At 39.9% G+C, this 20,546-nt stretch overlaps 1 protein-coding gene across 12 annotated transcripts in view; it reads right to left on the bottom strand.

The window, feature by feature from the left end:
* CNTNAP3 (contactin associated protein family member 3) overlaps positions 1–17,365 on the bottom strand; it is a 200,310-nt gene extending 182,945 nt beyond the window's left edge. For all 12 annotated transcript variants that reach the window (XM_084994548.1, XM_021072822.2, XM_021072824.2 and 9 more), the window contains exon 1: positions 17,116–17,365. In XM_084994548.1, the coding sequence (XP_084850674.1) occupies positions 17,116–17,200 (85 nt within the window). In that variant the 5' untranslated portion in view covers positions 17,201–17,365. The remainder of the gene's footprint in view (positions 1–17,115) is intronic.
* Between the last annotated feature and the right edge of the window lie 3,181 nt (positions 17,366–20,546).

The following is a 20,546-nucleotide window of genomic DNA, read 5'->3' as shown; positions in this document are numbered from 1 at the left end:
TACTAAAATACTATAATCATATATCATATAGTTCCTTCCATAAACGTTGCTTCTATATAAGCTGCTTCACGGAGCAAGTGCTTAAGAAGTATTTCTTCAGTGAATAAATAGTCTATCTTAAAACTTTAGATGCATTTTTTATCCTGCGAGTTTCTTAATTTTCTCTCCTGAAAATTGGAGACAAAATTATGTATTTCCCTCTGTATTATATGACTGTGGAACAATTTAAAACTGCTGCAAATTTTTTTAAAAACTTGTGATGAAAGGGTTTAGATGTTCATTTGAATTTATAGGAATGTTTCTTCTAAAAGTCCATGTGACTTTAAAAATTTACACAATTTAACTAAAAAAAAAATCCTATACTATCATATTTGATTCATAAATATTATAACACTTGTTAACTTTTTAAGACAAAACTTAGGTTATACAAGAATTTTTTACATGATATTTGGTAATTTGGGCATTTTCCTTTTTTTTTTTTTGGCTGTGTGCATGGCATGTGGAAGTTCCCAGGCCAGGGACTGGACCCACACCACAGCAGCAATGCAAGCCACTGCAGTGACAACGCTGGATCCTTAATCAGCTGCACCACAGAAGAATTTCAATTCAGGCATTTTCATCAGAAAAAAGTTAAATAACTAACATATTCCAAAGCTAACAATTCACTGCCTTATAGTAGAATGAGAAAACAGAATACACATTTTTGCGAAAAAAAATGTGTATTTGGTGCTTCGAATAATCAGCTGAGGAGTTCCTACTGTGGTGCATCGGAAAGATGCGAGTTCAATTCCTGGCCTCGCTTGGTGGGTCAGGGACCCAGCATTGCCATGAACTGTGGTGTAGGTCGCAGAGGCAGCTCCCATCTGGCGTTGCTGTGGCTGCGGCATAGGCCAGCAGCTGCAGCTCCAATTTGACCTCTAGCCCAGGAACCTCCACATGCCACAGGTGTGGCCCTAAAAAGCAAAAAAAAAAAAAAAAAACAACAACAATTGGGGGTTTCAAAAAGCTTCTCTGACTACTAATAAAAATTCATTCACGTGCTTTGTTGTGTAATTTGTATATTTATCCCCTCTGTTCCTCCACCCGCACCCTCCTCCCACTCTCTCATCTTAGTCCTTCTTCTCTTCCTTCTTTTCTCCAAGAATTTCAACAGGCGACATTTGTCAAAAAGATGTCCTCAACTAATGGCAGCAAGCACCATCAATCTATTCAAACCACAAGTATTTGTAAAAGACCCCTTCATAAAATACTATTTTTCTCATTTTATTGGAAGGGGGAGTGACAAGACAGTAATTTCTTTGTAGAGTTCCAAGAATGTATACAAAACAGATAGGGGAGAATTTTTTTTATATTATAGAATTTGGATTCAAATGACACTTAAATGTTTAATACAATTAATTCCTAATAAATATTCTCTGGTTTAAGCCACTGAGGTATACTGTCATAATACAGTACTGTCAATGTAATGTTTACTTCAAAATTATTTAAATTTAAATAGCGACAGTTCACTGAAAACTCGTCTCTCTGCCCAAAAAATTTCCATAAAAAAATCATTTTGTTTAATTGTTCATGTTTATTCAAAAATATAGCCCACTGCTGTTACACAAGTGGAAAATTCAATCATTTTAGGAAGTTGTGTGTACATACATTTATCAAGTAAATGCAGAATCAGATTACTATCGAATAAAGCAGTGCATCCTTAGATATCACATTAGATACATGTATAAAGATAAAACATCCACTGGGTATTCTTTTCGAAAGGTGCAACTCAACATTTCTGTAAAAATTTATCTGAAAAGGGTGTCTTCTTATATGTTTATCTCTACTAACCTTTCAAGCTGTGCTGGTATACTATACTCATGTCAAACAGAAGGCAAAATGTTTTAATTCAATAGCACATAGAAATTCAAAATTCACAGAATTTTCTGAATTATATCAGGTATGGAAATTCTTTTCTTTCATAAACCTGAATATATCTATACCATATAAAAGACTACATATAAGCATTATATGAAACTTAGAACTTAAAATTAATTTATGAAATATACAATCTGGAGTTCCCTTGTGGCACAACAGGTAAGGATCCAGCATTGTCACTGCAGCAGCATGTGTCGCTGCTATATGGCTCGGGTTTGATCCCTGGCCCAGGAACTTCGCATGCTTCTAGTGCAGCCAAAAAAAAAAGATACAAATCTGCTAATCTCAAAGGAATTTCTATTTTTATGGAAAATGCATTATAAAATCCAATTGCATTCTATTTAAAAATCTGAGAAATAGCCAAATGTTTAATCACTCACAGAAAAATGCTGGTTTCAGTTATCAATCAGCAACAATAATGGTTGAAACATTCTAAGTATATTAGTAAGATGTTAAAAGCATGAATTAAATTGTGCCACAGCAATCCACCCAGGGCCTATTCATCATGATTTACTGCTACCATGGATAAGGTCCCGCAGGCCATAAAAAAAAAGTAGATTACGCTAAAAAAAAAAAAAAATCCACATGCATAAATAAACTCATTCACCCATTCTAAAGTACAAACATACTTTCTTTGTTTAACCCAGAATACTCTCAATATCAGATGAAAAAGCACTGAATAAATAAATATGCAATCATATTAAAACATGAAACAGAAAAGATGACTTTTTTTTGAAGAGGAAAATTAGTTTCATGATTTTTGAACAGCATACCAAATAACACATTTATCTTCCACTGATCATCCTATTTGTAACACAATACTTAATCTCAATTTTTAAACAATCTCTAAGGTTAAATTTTACTTATTTCTCAAAGAAGAGGGGTTTTATGCTCCCTCTTGATCCTCTCCATACAGGTGTTATTTAGATTTAGATAATAGTTTCTAGTTAAAAAGTTATTTTCCTTCAGAACTTGATTCCTACATTTCTTTTTACTTCTCGTATTACTGCTCTGCTGAAGTCAAACTATTTCCATTTCTTTACAGCAAATCAGTTAATATCATTATTTTTGGTGGTTTAAAATGTGCCCATATCTCTAGGTGTGGTTTTTTTTTAATTATTGTTTTCCATTCATTTAATTCAGCACATGGGCTTTCATATTTGTGTCACCTTATGAATCTGACTAGTATCCACGAAGACGCAGGTTCACTCCCTGGCCCTGCTCAGTGGGTTAAGGATCCAGCATTGCCATGAGCTGTGGTGTAGGTTGCAGATGTGGCTGTGATCCTGCGTTGTTGTGGCTGTAGTGTAGGCTGGAAGCTGCAGCTCCAGTTAGACCCCTAGCCTGGGAACTTCCACATGCCATCACTATGGCCCTAAAAAAAGGGCAAAACAAAAAACAAACAAAAATATCTGACAATCTGATGGTCAGATGCTATACGTCTTAGAAGACTCCATAAAAAAACAGCCAGATAACAAGAAATATGTTTCAGAGGCATATGGTCTTGATCTGGGGAGTCCTTCTCAGTTAATGGAAAAGTATATAAAACTGAAAGAACTTAAAGGTGCTGATGACAAGTTAATCCAAACACCTAAATCTGAAAATCTTTATAATTCAGAGACATATGATATTACAGAAAGCCAAAACACGTCAATGTACTGTTAGAATATCCGATCCTGCACCACAGGCTTCTTTTAATGTTCTTATTTTGTAATACTGTCTTAATCTCACACTATTAGAAATGACACTTTGGATATTGGAAATAGCCAGTATAAATGCCTTTCCCTAAAATTGCTTATCTGGTTAGTCTGCCCCAAAGTCATGGACCAAAGTGGTATTTCTGATTTTACACTTGAGGTTAACAGGAGTAATGATATTGGCTAAAATTCACTGAGGACTTACTATATTCCAGGCATTATTTACATATATGAATTAATCTTCATAACAGGTCTATGAGATGGGTTGTGGTTATTATTTATATTTTTAGAGATGAGGAACCTGAGACACAAAAAGTTAAGGAAATTACCCCAGATCACACAGTCGGCACTAACTTATAGAAGTAGAATTCCAACCCAAACACCCCTCTCACAGCCACTCCACTGCCTGTCTGAAAGTGTGATTCATTACATTAGCACATTTAGTCGAATTTTATGGCTTTATGCTATTTGAAAGAGTGCTATTGGAATCATCTTCATATATGTACCTCCACTGGGTCCCTTCTGCATAATTCTGAAAAGAGAAAAAATTTTTCATTTGAAAATAGAGATATTCTTTAAGTGATAGCATGTGCATGTTGTCATGGCCTTGAGCGAGTTAGTCAGAAAAATTCCCAAAGATGATGATGGGTTTGGTTGACAATTATGACCAACCACAAACAGACTCACAAATCCCCCAGCCTGGGGAGACGGGGGCAGGGAGGGAGGCAGGGGCAGTCAGGTCTGAGGGCACAACAGGAGTTTCCTCTTGACCTTGCAGGTTCCTAGACACAGAGTCCATGGCTACCACTCCCAGAGGGGGCTCTGACCCAAATGAATTTAGCCTCATGGGTCCAGGGAAAGAACTGGACACCTGCGCCAGTGTGCATATCCTCTGCCCGGAGGTGCAGCCAGCCTTCCCCACCTGGACTAGATGTTGCTTCAAGCATCAACTAGGCTTGTGGAAAATGTCAATTACATCCTGGTTCCAGGCACCTCTATTTCGGACCCTGAATGTGGAGCCTGGCTCAGATCAAACTTGATCGAGATCTCCCCAGATACGGTCATCTTATCTAATAACACCTACAGGAAGGCCTCCTCTTTGCAGTTTGTTGGTCTTTGTTAGTCCTATGACACCTAGTGTTTTCAACCTCTCCCTCACGGCTTCCTAGCAATTCTTTAGAATAGGCACCATGATTTTTATTAAAGCCTTGGGACAGAAATGATGTCAGGTGTTTTGTTACTGAAACAAAATAAAACATTCCAAATCAGCCAATAGATCCTTCCACGAACAAATCAGCTGGCTGGGAGAGAGTTCAAGGAAGGACACTCACGTGAAAATCCCTTTTTATTAGGCCACCTAAAAAAATGATTATAAAATGCCCAGTGGGACACCACAGGTCCTCCAAATACTTTCAAGATAACGTATTTCAAATATATTAATTCCTTCATTTATTTGGTATTTACTAAGTACCATCGACAGAACACTGCAGGGACAAAGAAGCATGATTCTGTTTTCAGGAAGTTTAAAATCTAATTAAGGAGAAAGACACGTAACCAACCATCTGTTATATGAAGCAGATGAGAGCCTGAAAGCTAGTACTTTTCATAATAGATGTTAAACTAATTACCTAAGTGGATGGTGCATCTTGCTTTCTTGTCCACGTGATGCAGACAGAGCACTCAGTCAAGGATCAAGCTGCAATCACTTCCTGGCTCCACCCCTGGTCTGGAGAAGGCCACACCCTACCCCCTATCACAGTTGCTGGGTAAGAACAGTCACAACACAGCTGACATAGTGAAAGTCAGATCTGGGGATCTTGCTGGATGTTTTGGGAAAGAGAATCATCCACTTTTTTTCTTACCCAACAAATATGTCTTAAGAACACACCACCTGGGAGCTCCCGTCGTGGTGCAGTGGAAACGAATCCGACTAGGAACCATGAGGTGGCGGGTTCGATCCCTCGCCTCCCTCAGTGGGTTAAGGATCCAGCGTTGCTGTGAGCTGTGGTGTAGGTCACAGACATGGCTCAGATCCTGCGTTGCTGTGGCTGTGGTGTAGGCCAGCAGCTGTAGCTCTGATTGGACCCCTAGCCTGGGAACCTCCATATCCTGAGGGTGCAGCCCTAAAACCAAGAAAAAAATTTTTTAAAAATTAGAATACAGCATCTGCCAGAAACACACCTGTGCCCTGGGGATTAAGGGATTGGAAAAACAAGAAAAAAGAAAAAGGAAATGTCTGCTTTCTTGGAGCTCAGCATGAGGGAATAAACAAATAAGGTTGTGCTTCATGCTTCAGGTTGATAAAAGCCAAAGTCCAAACAGAGGAAAGCATTTTCTCTGTTACTGTGACTGGACAGGTTGACCTTGGTCATGGAGCTGCCAGGCAGATTGTTATCGGGGCATTAAGCCAACGCAAGGAAGACAGAGCTGAATGATGAAGAGAAGCTGACCTGGATGGCGTTGCCTCACTGGATCCAACCTTGCCTGAAATGAAATGCTGTGAACCGACAATTTCTCCTTTTATTTAAGTCCCTTGCCAACACTCCAATCATTGACACTCTTTAACATTTGTTATTCCAGGAGTTCCCGTCGTGGCTCAGTGGTTAACGAATCCGACTGAGAACCATGAGGTTGTGGGTTCGATCCCTGGCCTTGATCAGTGAGTTGAGGATCCGGCGTTGCCATGAGCTGTGGTGTAGGTTGCAGACGAGGCTCGGATCCCGGGTTGCTGTGGCTCTGGTGTAGGCCGGTGGCTACAGCTCCACTTTGACCCCTAGCCTGGGAACCTCCATGTGTTGCGGGAGCAGCCCTAGAAATGGCAAAAAGACAAATAAATAAATAAATAAAAAATAAAACATTTCTTATTACTCCACATATACTCAAAGAACCATTAAGTCCTGTTCTTTGGGTGCAGGGTCCTTTCTTCATTCTCACTGCCATCCTCCCACTTCACTCCCTCCTACACCTGGGAAAGGGACTGACAGTGGAAGACCTCAGAGGGGATGGAGCCCACCGGACACAGAGAAGGAGGAAGGGCACCTCCCTGGTCGGCCAAATCCTTGCGGTCATTCAGCATCACAGTCAAGGAGTTCCCATCGTGACTCAACGGAAACAAATCTGACTGGCAACCATGAGGACGCAGGTTCGATCCCTGGCCTTGCTTAGTGGGTTAAGGATCTGCCGTTACCATGAGCTGTGGTGCAGGTTGCAGACACGGCTCAGATCCTGCGTTGCTGTGGCTGTCGTGTAGGCCAGTGACTACAGCTCTGATTCGACCCCTAGCCTGGGGATCTCCATATGCCACGGGTGCAGCCCTAAAAAGACAAAAACAAAAAAAACCAGCATCACAGTCAAGTCATCGTCCAGCCAAGAAAACGGAGGAAGATGCTCATGGATTCTCTGGGTCTGTGGATGCTGGAGGGTTGGGGAGGGAAGGCTTGGGTGGCGGGAGCAACCCAGCTTCATCCCTCGAGAACTGGGAGTATGATGAATAGTACAACACATGTCCTTCTCATATTAAAATGCACGCTCGCCTCCCCACTCCGCTTGCTTCACATTGCAACAATATTCATGAGGAAAAGGATCCTTTTCTCGCCAAACACGCAGCCTGTCTTCCAACAAGTGAATCCTATCCCCTATAAGAAGAACAAGGGCTGCCACACCACAGTGATGCAAATCTCCCAAAGATCAGGTTTATGGGTTTCTGACAGTAGATCCGTAGTTCATCATAACAAAGAATAATAAATTATTATGATCGAAAACATTCTCACAATCTGGAAAATCAATAATGTGTTTCTTAACCTTGTTCAAAATAGACCATTTGACTTTCTTTAATAGGTATGTGACTCTGAGATCTGTCCATGCTACTGTGTTCTATGCCTGAAAATAATTTTTTCAGAAATGTTCCTTGTAACTTTAAGAAAGCAAAGAGTAATTTGGTGTTTGCTCCTTTAAACTCTCTTAAATATACCTCAACTCAACTCTATTCAACACATCCTCCTTCAGCACCCCCCCACTTTTTAACCCCTTGCACACGATAGAAAAGGATGTGCTCTGAAATGTCAAGGCTCACAGATTTTCTCATCAGAACTTCCATGAATCAACACAAACAACATTGCAGAGAAGCCCAAGAAACACATGGAGCAGCTCACTAGCTCGGTGACATTACAAAGCTATTTATATTTTCTCTGTATGTTGTATTACTTTTTTGCTTTTGTTTTTTGCTTTTTAGGGCCGTGCCCATGGTATACAGAGGTTCCTAGGCTAGGGGTGGAATCGGAGCTACTGCTGCCAGCCTACGCTACAGCCATAGCAATGCAGGATCCAAGCTGCACCTGCGACCTACACCACAGCTCACGGCAACGCTCGATCCTTAACCCAATGAGTGAGGCCAGGGATCGAACCCGCAACCTCATGGTTCCTAGTCAGATTCGTTTCCACTGCGTCACGATGGGAATACTTTTAATATAGCAATGTCCTTGTTCTCAAGTGTCTAAACATCAAAGGCACAGCAGATATAAAGCTATGTGACAGATCCTTAATTTTGATAATCTCCAAAGATTTGAACAGATGTCTACAGACATATTGTTTTTATTAAGTCAGCCAAATCTGAGAACTTAAAACAGTTAACAGTTTCTTAAAATATTTTCTTCCGTAATAGAAGTTTTGATTAAAATGGCTTTCCTTGACCTGAATCAAATTACTGAATTATTTTCTCATGCTAATTGGATTCCCTTTATTATATCTACTGACCTTTAAATCAAAATCCTACCAGCCATTCCTAAGTACTATATTAACAGGAACCAGAACCTGGAAAGGCCTCAGAGGCAGGTTAAGTGTTGCCGGTTCTGATGGTGGCTGCATACCAATACCCTAGAACCAAAAATCACCTCAGGCCTGCCACGGCAGGAGTTTCCACTGGGGTTCAACTGGGGTCAGCGCAGATGTCCTTGTATTTCTTGATTGCTCAAATGCCCAGAAATCCAAACTAGAGAACATCCATTTTGCATAGTAGCAAAGACAAAAAAGCTCAATCCCACATAACTGGATTGTCACCTAACCCAGTACATGCCTCTCTTCTAACTGTAGACAATGGTTTTTCATTCATTCAGCGACTCTCGATGCCCAACCAGCCAGGGACACAACATATGCGCACACAAACAATGATGATTCTGCCACCTCTCCTACCAATTCACCCCTCCTCAAACTCCTCAAAATAGTACATTGAGCTTAACTTTATCAAGCCCTTTGGTTGCCTGAGGATTTATATACGTGAAAGTAAACAACGAATTACAACCTTGAGAACTGCAGGAGGTACCTGATTTTATGTCTCAAGACATCAAGGCATTCTTGCACTCATCCAAGCAGTAAATTCACTGCTTGTTCCTAAGCTCCGGAGAAATCTTCCACTGGGTCTTGAACACCCCAAGTAATGAACTGATACTGAATGCAGCATGTCCCTTAGGTCTAAGCCACAGCGTTAAGTGGCTACCGAGGTTATTGAAACTGCCACAGATTCTAAACAAGGCTCACCAGCCCTGTCCTTCCACAGCGGTCCAGCGTACATGGGACATAAAAACTCCTTCTCCACAGGGGACAACCACTAATGCAAGTAAAGGAACCACAAGTGATATGGTACCTGAAAGGCACATCTTAATAAAACTTAGGAACATGTAAATGTAAATATCTGATTTACCATTTACCATAACCCTAAAATGAACCATCTGAAAATACCACAATTGCCAGTTTAAAAAAAACAAACTTTGTTTATGTTTCTTTCTACGAGTCACCTATAACGGACACACCCTCCAGAAGTATCTTATCCTGAAGTACTATGGAGTAAAAAACAATAAAAACTGCAAGAGTTCTGGTTGCGGCTCAGCAGGTTAAGATCCTGACCAGTATCCATGAGGATGCCGGCACAAACCCTGGTCTCGCTCAGTGGGTTAAGGATCCAGCGTTGCCGTGAACTGAGGTATAGGTCGAAGAAGCAGCTCAGATCTGACCTTGCTGTGGCTGAGGCATTGGCAGGCAGCTGCAGCTCCGATTCAACCTCTAGCCTTGGAACTTCCATATGCTGCAGGTGCAGCCCTAAAAAGACAAAAAAAAAAAAAAAAAAAGCTGTAATCCAAATAAGAAATATCATTTTTTTATTTGTAATTAACAATCTTGGAAGGAGCTTCTTTTTTAATCAATCCATCAAATAGGTATGTGTTTAAATAAAAAGTATACAATTTCTAATTTTAAACTACTTAAAACATCAAATGTTTTATGCTTCAATTATACTTCATACCAGTACATGGAAAATACCCATTTGTAGAAACTAAGGGGGATATTTTTCCTTTTGAATGAGAACCAGACTCCCTGTTTTGTTGAAAAGTAAAGTTTCCAGTGAGCCAGAAAGGAAATTTACTGTAAAGCAACAACCAAACTAAGCACTTACATTATCACACAACCTTATGTGTATTCCTACCAGTTAGGTGCAATCTTTGTTTCAAAGCATTATTTTCAAAAAGTGGAAAACAAAATACACATATGGAACAAATGCATGCCAGAGATTTATAAACTCATTAATGACTGACCTAGTAAAAGAGCATTTTGAGAAACCAGGAATTGACAAGCATTTATAAAAGAACATTAGAAGGAGATTGCTACTTCACATAAAAACTGACCAATGTCCTACCAGGCAATCTGGGAAAAAAAAAAAAAAAAAGGTCAATTTCAGTGTCTAAACGCTAATAAAATAGTTAAAGACCAAGTCAGACTTGGGCGTATTCTAGATCATATGGGCCAAGTCATCAATGTTCCTGCCCAGTGTCAAAAGGTCACACTGTCATACCCTTGTTTTGCAGTACTTACGAGTTGTCTTAGCACATAGAATTTAGCCTTACGCCATAGAACTCGAACTGGAAAAAACAGGTATGATATTTGGAAGGAACATGTTACATATGGTCTAATACCTTTCAGAAACAGGCAAACCTGAATAATATAGTTTTTAAAAGTTATTCAATGTGAAGCAACAGGCGCCTAAAGTGATCAGCATCCCGGCAGGCCACAGGTGGCAGGTGGAGTGAGGGAATTTCAGGAGCTATTCCAAAGAACTTTGCATGTTGAAGCCAAGCCTTCAAAGGCTCTAAGAAAATGGGGAGAGGATCCAGAGGTTAAGTTCATATTTGTTTTTTCAGGATTAGAATTAGAATTACAGGTACACCCAGGCTCTATTCATTCCAAATTGTTTGAGTTCGTTTATACTGTTATATTCAAATTCTGATTTTGATTTAATGGAAAAAATTCAACTTAAAATTTGCTCAGTTAATTGAGATTGTGGTTAGTGAACATGTCCTTTTATTTAGTACTTTTGAATGATTATTTTTCCCCCAAATAAGCTCCAAGAAGCATATTTTGTTGAGCTCCAGTCTTCTCCCCAGAACACACTTTCAGGGTTGGGAGGGTCACCGATAATGTGTCTTTAGAATCATTTTGTTTATCTATTTGCATAAAGAGTCTCCCCAAATTGCACACGTTTCAGGGCCCCCAAAACCCAGCTCTATCCTTGCCTGTCACTGTGTGTTGGTAGTCACTTGGACTTTATAAGTTTTTTTGGACAAAGAAATGTCATTTTCTCTAAGTTTTCAAAAATACTCTGACCTCAGTATTGCTGGGAAGTTTATTCAGATATGATTTTTTTGAGGTTTAACTGTTCTCAAAATTTTTAAAAATAGACTTTTAATTAATTTATTTGTGTTTTATTAACATATAGGTGATTTCAAATATGACTTTTTTAAAAGGTCTGTTTACTAGTCTGTTGAAGGGTCTTTCCAGAAAGTCCAAGTTCCAGTGCTTATTAAAGCACTTCTCTCTATGTTCTATGCTCATTTTTTCTCCAACACATTTCCCTGCATCACGAATGGATTCCCCGGTTCGTGCACCTGCTCCAGGGGCACATCCTCTGACAGGCTTCCTTCCTAAACCAGGAACATATTACATATGGTCTAATGCCTTTCAGAAATAGGCAGACATAAATAATTCAACCTACATATGCAACCGAAATACTGACATTTTCTTTTTTCTTTTCTTTTTTTCTTTCTACAGACACATCCATGACATATGGAAGGTCCCAGGCTAGGGGTCAAATAGGAGCTGCAGCTGCAGCCTACACCACAGCCACAGCAACACCAGATCCAAGCCACACCTGCAACCTACACCACAGCTGGTACCAATGCCACTGTGTAAGGCCAGGGGTTGAATCTTCATCCTCACAGGGACATTGCTGAGTCCTTAACCCGCTAAGCTACAAAGGGAGTTTCATTTTTTTTTCTGACATTTTCTTATTCAGATTATATATCCCTTATTCACCTCCAAAGATCTGAAAATTCATAAAGAAATAACAGATTCACGGGGACAATCCTGAGGACAGAACTTACTCTAGACAAACACAAAACACACTATTGAGGCAAAGAGAAGCCTGAATCAATGAAAACATCAGCAGGATTTTAGTCCATATTAACCAAAGTGAAAAATTCTTTATGGACCATATTGTCTTAGCTCAAATGGCATTACTTGAGTTTGATTACGTGCTCACTTAGCAATAAAGTATACTAATGATACTTAGCAAACAATTACAAAATCTGTGTCCATTGAAATGACAATATTTTTTTTCTATTAATTTTTATTGACATCTAATTGACATATAACACTATACTAGTTTCATTTATGTAACATGATTTGATATCAGTATATACTATGAAATGATCACCACACCACTTAACGAAATGACAAGATTTTTTGAAAAACAAAATACTTGAGAAGAGACATATAATAAACACACTATTAGACATTCACTTAAATAAATTCATGTGATTTTATGCTTCTTAGAGGTTGTAACATTAATGTTCAGTTCCTCCATTTTGCATGCATATATTTTTATACTAAATCCTTAAGGTTAATCATGTTATTGGGTTAGGATAATTTATATACCACAAGTGTTTCACTATTATACAATACTATGCATATAATTTTTATTTTAGAAGAATAATATTGTGTGATAATTTCTCATAGAGGACTACACTAATAAGCTTTCATTAAAAATGACAGAGTAACACTTTAGCACATAAGGAAGTCAGTGCTCCAATGAAAAAGAAGGTTCAAATCTAATACAGATCTTCAAATTGAGCTGGTAAGGTATGTATTGCCTAGATCAAGCATTATGTATTAAATGAGGTTATGGGTTTGTTTCCATTGTTGGTCAATAAAAGGAGTTTGATCTGCACCCCAAACCACGGGCAGAGACCTATCACTCCTAGAACAGTGATTCAAACTCTATGCCCCACCTGTCATGGGCCAGAAATATCTTTTTTTTTTTTTTCTTGCAACATGAATTGCACTTTTGACAGAGGAAGGAAACAAAAGGAAGCATCTAGAGAAAATTACAAGTATTGAGATTTAACCAAGTGGGAATGAGTGGGTCATACTCACTCAGTTGAATCCCTGGGTCTACAAATGTCATCATTTATATCAAATAATCACCATCGATGGCTGAAATGTCTAACACAGGCTTCAGTCCTTCTTTTCAGTGGCGAGTGGGGATGGGGAGGACAGCAGCTACTAGCCATAGCCTGCACTTTACTTATATGAGGAAAACAATTCAGCGGAAAATTAACTTCCAATTGTGTTGTTCCTAAACCAAGAAAGAGTGAACACGCAATCCAGGAGACAGATTTACAACACTAAATATGCAATCAAAATCCTGACATCTCTTGGGAGTTCCCATTGTGGCTTGGCCGGTCATGAACCAAACTAGTATCCATGAGGAAGCGGTATTCCATCCCTGGCCTCGTTCAGTGGGTTAAGGATCCAGCACTGCCGTGGGCTGAGGCATAGGTTGCAGACATGGCTCAGATCCAGTGTTGCCGTGGCGTGGCATAGGCCGGCAGCTGCAGCTCCAACTCAACCCCTAGCCTGGGAACCTCTATATGCCACAGGTGCAGCCCTAAAACAAACCAACCAAACAAACAAAAAAAACTTCTTATACAAATTATATCTCTTCTTCCTCCTCAAAGACCTGAAAATTTTGTAAAGAAATAATAAGTTCACAGGGATTATCCTAGAGCAGAAAGCTACTGGCTTCTTTCATTTGTGGTTCATGGTAGGAAGTAAGCAAGCCATCCACTGTCTCCACAACTTCTAGACAACAGGACACTAGCCTGGGATCTATATTCTAACTTTCCTCTTGAGTTCCACCGAAGAGAACAGCTCCATTAGAATTACACTCTCACCTTGACTAAATACAAAGGGTTCTAGAAGGGAGAACCAAGTGGTGGTTCACAATCTTTCAATATCAGGTCCTAGGCCATATTTTGGTCCTAGGCCATTCAACTTGCTTTATCTTCAGAAAGACAGAGAATATAGAGAAGAAGAAGAAAAAAAAAAAAAAAAAGCCTATGCTTTTGGCCATTTAGAAACATGACTCTCCTTGTGCAGAGGCCTCCAGACTCAAAATTTTCCATTAATTACAAAGATTCATGTCAAAACCAGTGTGATCTCTGAGATGTTAAATGGTTCCCACAAGTCCTGTATCTTGAGAGGATGTCTTATGTCAGAACCTCACCCAGGCGGACCCCTCAACCCCCATCTGACTGATTGACTATTGAAAACTAACTGTAAATCTAGTAAAAATGTCACTGGATCCTTTGAGGGGAAAGATCTTTATCTTTTTAAAAGTTACGTGCAGTTCTCATTGTTTTCTTATTGGGGCTTAAGAATATTTCATATTTGTTAGTTTTAAAGTCTAATCTGAAAGGATCATTTGAATTCTTAAAATACTCCTTAGGAAAAAAATGGTGAGCCAGAGAAAAGTTGATTAATGCTGATATTCATGATTTCTTGCTCATAGCCTTGAATCCATCCTGCTGGCAAAATTCCTCTTTAGAATTTCTCAAATGATGAGGCAGGACTAAAAAAAAAAAAAAATCCTTCTACCTTGACGTAAGTAATAAGTTTCAAATATATCTTTGAAATACCTTGATTATATAGACAGAGACACATGTAAACAAACACCTCCCAAATAGCCAAGAGTTAAGGAAAAACCCAATTGATCAAATTAGCTAATGTAGCCCATAATGAGATTCATTCACCATTACCTCTACTGCTGCAAACGATACTGTCAAAGGAGATTGCCCAGAAATTTTCAAATGCATTTTGTGTGGCATCTATGCATCCAGTCTGCAAAGTCATTTAAATACATACTTGACACTTGGACAACTGTAAGAGCCATCTTAGTGGAGATCTTGGACTCGACTCTAGCATCTAAAATGTTCTTAGCAATGCATACCTACACAGGTACTTTTAACTTACTGAACTTTTAATAGGAGTACTAAATGGATCTAAATAGAGGCTGAAAAGTGAAAACTAGCATTGTCATTTGAAGAGTCAGCCAGAGACCCAGACTGACTGAGCTTAAAGACACATCCAATTCAGACAAGAATATCTGCATGGATATTCAGACACAGAGCATCTCAGAGCATGTGACTCTTACAAAGGACGGTCAGTGTGTAGGACCTGATAGCTCTGGGCACTTCAGGAAATAAAATACAAACAGAAAATAAAGAAATATCAAAACAACTTACCTTGATAATATTCTGTAATCACAACTAAGGAAACAAAAAAGGCAGCATAACACTCTGCTTCCCTTATACGGGAAGGATTTTCAGAGCTACGTTTCCTTTAAGTAAGAGTGACCTCCAGTGACTTTTCAGTTGCACCTCAGTGTACTATGTTAAATTATTCTCCAATTCTTTTATACTACCAAACCATTTAGTACTAGCCATTTTTAGCTTCTGAGCAAAGTGACAAATGCTCTACTGCAGGACCTAAGGATTTTATGTAAATGCCCCATTTCAATTAATTCATGGAAGTTGTGCACAAAGCTAAATTAAAAATTGTGTCTGAAACACAGGGCAGTATGAGCTTAGAGGAGACTCAGGCTCATTTTTAGGAGTGACACTCACACAATAAATGAGCTAATACTAAGTTATGACCACACAAAATCATCACAGCCTCAGGGCATATATGGATGAATGTGTGAAAGGGTTACTTCATTTGTATGAAATGCTTTTCACTTAAGCACAAACTTCCTGGTGACGGCAGAGTCCCCCCCACCGACCTACTCCCACCCCCACCCCCACCCCTGCACCAGCCAAATCTGGATACCCAGCAGCAAGGTGGGTTCCTAATCATGCCTACTAACACTTTTTTGAAATGCATACCAGCTTGCCCTACTCCCTACAACCTGATTTTTCAAAAATTCATAAAGGGGATGGAGTGGGAAGGGAGTGCAAGGGGGCCGGGGGGCGGGACGTTCATAAAACCCTGCAAGGAAAGAAAAGCCTTATGATGGGGATTTCAATCTAAATAACACTTGGAAAACTTTTTTCTGATTTCCAAATTAAAATGCCCTGAGGTCTGCTTAATCCACTTGGCTAGCGTCTTTAGATCAGACTCATAGTGCTAGCCCAGAATTGAGAGGTTATTCTGTCCTCACTGAACCAACAAAATCAGAAACAACAGCATATCAGAAAAGACAAGCAGGTACACTTGCAAATAAATCTGAATGGCAAGTTATGTTTTTCCTTTAAGCAAAACCCATCTACTTTTTTAAACATTTATTTTATTGAGGGATAGTTGATTTAACAATGTTGTGTTACTTTCTGCTCTACAGCAAAGTGATTCCGATATATATAATATATGCTCTATATATTCTTTATCATATTATTTTCCATTATGGTTTATTACTGAGTATTGAATATAGTTCCCTGTGCTATACAGTGGGACCTTATTATTTATCCATTTTATATATAGTTTGCATTTGCAAATCCCAAACTCCCAAAAGCCCTCTCTACTTTGGAGGGGTCTATTCTTCACCGTAATTTTGGGGACTATCCAGATTACCCGTCTGGGGTCTGCTGCCGAGCCCGCGCTGGCAGCGCCTGAGTTCTGGGTACGCGATTCCGCAGAGCGCCAACTGCAAACATCTACGCTAATGCAGGACCCGGCCAGGTCAGCCAGCGACTTCCTTTCTGACATAATTCCTACAAAATACATTTACACTAAAAAAAAAAAATAAATGACCACATTGGCATGCTCCTCTCTCCTCATCCCACGTTATTCTCTCTCAGGTCTCTATATCAATATTCTCATGCTAATTTTAGGTTTTACTAGAACTTGAGCTTTCTCAATGACTATTCAAAACAACATAGGATTCAGCTCACAGACAAAAAGGAAAAAAAAAAAAGTCAAAACAGGCTTTGTGTATTCTAGACTTGACAAGTGGAAAAACCATTCCAAACCATCCTACCCAAGCGTTGGGACTTTCCGATGTTTTTAAAATGCCTCATTTTCAGAAACATGCCAGCGATTCCATTTGTAAAAAATCAGTTATTAAACACACACACACCCCGAAATTCTATGTCGTTAGTGTAAGTTTTAAAAGATTTGCTGTACTCACAAGTATTGCCTGCTGCTAATGTGCTCCAGGGCTGAGCAGACAAAAGAGCGAGCATCCTGAGAAAGGCTCCCGCGACAGGGTCCATGTTCACAGTCTCCTGGGCTCCCCCACCCCAAAACCCAAGGTGTCCAGGCAGCTGCTCCGAGCTGGAGGCTGCCCGATCCCTCCCTCTCAGGGTCGCCAGCGCTCCCTCCTCCTCGCTCTGCGAACCCGCGCAACCGGCAGGGCGGGAGCCCCAACCTGCAGCCACACCCCCACACCAACCGCCCACCCGTTCCCGCCGCGCTAAGAGCTCCGCGCGGCCCGGGCGCCTCTGGCGGTGGCGGGCGGAAGTACGAGTCAGATCGGGGAAGGCGGTCACCCTGCGCTCCTGCAGTTGCTGGGAGGACGCTCTGGATCCGCGGTCCTAGTTCCTTCACCTGCAGTTTTCCCACTCTCGACAGATGAGCCGTTTAGTGAACTTTCGGGTGAGGAGACCGAGCTTTACCGCGGTGATGATGCTTGGGCATTAGCACTGATGCTAGGAAAAGTGTGATCATTTTTTTTTTTTTTTTAGTTGAAAAGAAATTAGACCAAGTAACTAGTTAGGTTTGAAGAAAATATTTGCATGCATTGAAAACTATTGTTAAAAAGACTGTTTCTGTTTTCTCAACCCGTTTAATGATTCACATTAAAAAAAAAAAACACCCTAAAGAACATTATGATGCAATTCACTTCAAAATATGTGTGTATTAAATCATCACATTGCACATCCTAAACTTACACAGTATTATATGTCAAACTATGTATCAATAAAAGTGGAAAAAATTTAAAAATTAAGAAATTAATTGAAAAAACCAACCACACTTCTGCTATAATGCCAGCATTTTCTTATGTATATTTCTACATAATAAGAGATTTGAGAGTTATTGTCAGCAGATACATAAAATTATACACTGGCATCCTGGGAGAAGGAATATTTCTCCAAATATCATCACAGGAGAAGTCACCTAAGGTTAAGTAGGTAAATGGAATGCATTTAATTGATGAAGAGTTTGAATCAATGTCTGTGTATGGTATGTGTGTTGCTTTCCATTCAAATTCTTTAAAGGCGATTCCCAAAAGGGACTTATTGAAAAATGATGGAATATAAAAGAAAAGCCCTCTCAAATAAATAACGAAAGGAAAGTTTTCAGAGCATGTTTTCAGATAGAAGTTTGATGGTATATGGAGGAAGGATTTCAAGATCCATGACTTTGAAATAAGTTGCCAGTTTGGTGGCGCCCTCTATTTCCTAAAGAGTCTACCAGCAGATGTCAATGAAGGAGTAATGAACATGGCATCACTAGGATTCAATATTCTCCTAAAACTGTGACCAGACCCATGACAAATATGCTGAGACTTGGGAACAGGCTTCAGGCATTCTGGCACCATCCAAAGTAATCAGAATATTAAAGGAACTTTAACCTTTAGCAGGGCCCCACCTGCCTGAGAACAAATCAGAAAAGGTGTTTTTAATTCTATTCTACAAGTCTAGGGGAAAAAAAAAAAAAAAAGGAATAGTTTACTAAGGTCTCAGAGATTACAAGTGCTAAGAATTTGACCAAAAAATATGATTTCTGATCCTAAATTTCCAGCATTCTCCACTCTTACTGCTTCTGGGAATCAGGAACACTTTCTACCCCCATCCATCAGTTGTCCTGGGGAAACACTGGGAGTGAAATGAGAGTGCATTTAGAACCTTGAAAAAAGCCACAGGCAGTAGAATGACCTTCATTCATTAGTCAGCTATTTTTTTCTAGTGCCTACTATATATAGAACCTGAATATTTTATTTCTAATTTTTAAAGCAAATATAAACTGATAATTTACATTGTCTAATATTTTTAAAAGCCTATATACTGAACAGTCTGTGTGTGTGTCTGTGTATAATCTAAATAAATGGTCACAGCATACCTTTGAAGTAAGTATTACTATACCCATTTAACGCATAGACAGACTAGCCTCAGAGTTTAACAGATGTGTCCAGAGTCACAAAACTAGCCACACTTGGAAGCCAGGTCAACTAAGCTCTGAAACCCCTTCTCATGAGTCCTTAGTTCTCTGAAATAAAAAAAAAAAAAAAAACTGTCTCCTGTGAAAACTCTGTGTTCGACTGGGAAAAATCTATCTAAAATAGGTTAGTAGACACCTCAGTAATTGATATCAATTAAAACCGAAAAGGATTGGAGTTCCCATCATAGCTCAGAGGAAACAAGTCTGACTAGCATCCATAAGGATGCAGGTTCAATTCCTGGCATTGCCATGAGCTGTGGTGTATGTCAAAGATGCGGTTCAGATCTGGCATTGCTGTGGCTGTGGTAGGCTAGTGGCTACAGTTCCAATTTGACCCCTAGTTGGGACCCTCCATATGCCAAGAGTGCAGCCCTAAAAAGACAAAAAAAGGGGGGGATGATGTTGGTAAATTACTTGAGCAGGCATTAAAGATGGATTGTCACAAGTCAGAGATGAAACACAGCACTCAAGGGGTTGAGACTTGTGGACAGATACCCTTGTGCAGCGTACAGCACTGACAGCTGGATAGATGTCAGCACTGGGGACATTGCATGACCTTCCTAGACAAGAGCAACCCCCGGTGAAGAGGGTTGAAGAAACCAGGCAAAACAGCCCCCAAAGCAGGGACTTGCTAGCAGACAGCTAATATGACTTCTGGTTTCACCCTTTTCTGGCTGCCTTCTTTCGTTTGTGGCTTTGTGCTTTACTTTTCTTATTTGTAAAGTGGTAATGACAGCCAGTCATAGAACCATTATGAAATTATAGATATGAAACCCCCACAAAGGCTGGCACCTGCTAAGCATTCCATGCACCAGCAACAGGGGTGCCCTGGGAACTGGTACCCGCCTGTGAGACCTCTTGACAGCTGCTTACACCTGTAAGCCCCAGCTTCATCATCTGTTTCATAATTTAATAGTATTCTCACCAGCATAGGGATGATCTAAGGGTTACAGGAGAAAAAGTATGTCATGTGCTTAACACCATGCCAATCCCAGGGCACTACATTAGGCAGGCTGATGCTAGAGTTCTGGGCTCAGAGGAGAAAGAATGCGTAACACAAACACCCACCTGAGCCTCCAAGCTACACCCCCCCAGGTCGGGGACAGTCCGCCACATTCCCTGACCCGTTTCCACAGCCCTTTGCTTTTTTATATAAGAAAGATGATAAAAATATGTAGATAGAGTCTTGCACATTTTTGTGATAACTGAAACCCCACAAATCGTGTGTGTGTGTGTGTGTGCATGGTTTACACCAAACACAAAAGAGAACTTGAAATCAGCCTGAGTCACGAATAAAAGGCAAGAAATCAACTGCCGATATTCAGATCCTATACCCCTGGGAACAGTCCGTGTACTCAGAGGCTTTCGTCTGCCCCTGAGAAGAGGAAGAATCAACAC

Source organism: Sus scrofa, chromosome 14, assembly GCF_054392235.1.
Source record: "Sus scrofa isolate SSC_HxYL_T2T_F1_AM1 chromosome 14, Sscrofa_HxYL_maternal_Yorkshire_Landrace_v2.0, whole genome shotgun sequence".
In the NCBI taxonomy this organism is placed as follows: Eukaryota; Metazoa; Chordata; class Mammalia; order Artiodactyla; family Suidae; genus Sus; species Sus scrofa.
The sequence above is the reverse complement of the archived record's forward strand: the minus strand, read 5'-3'. Positions and strand labels throughout refer to the sequence as shown.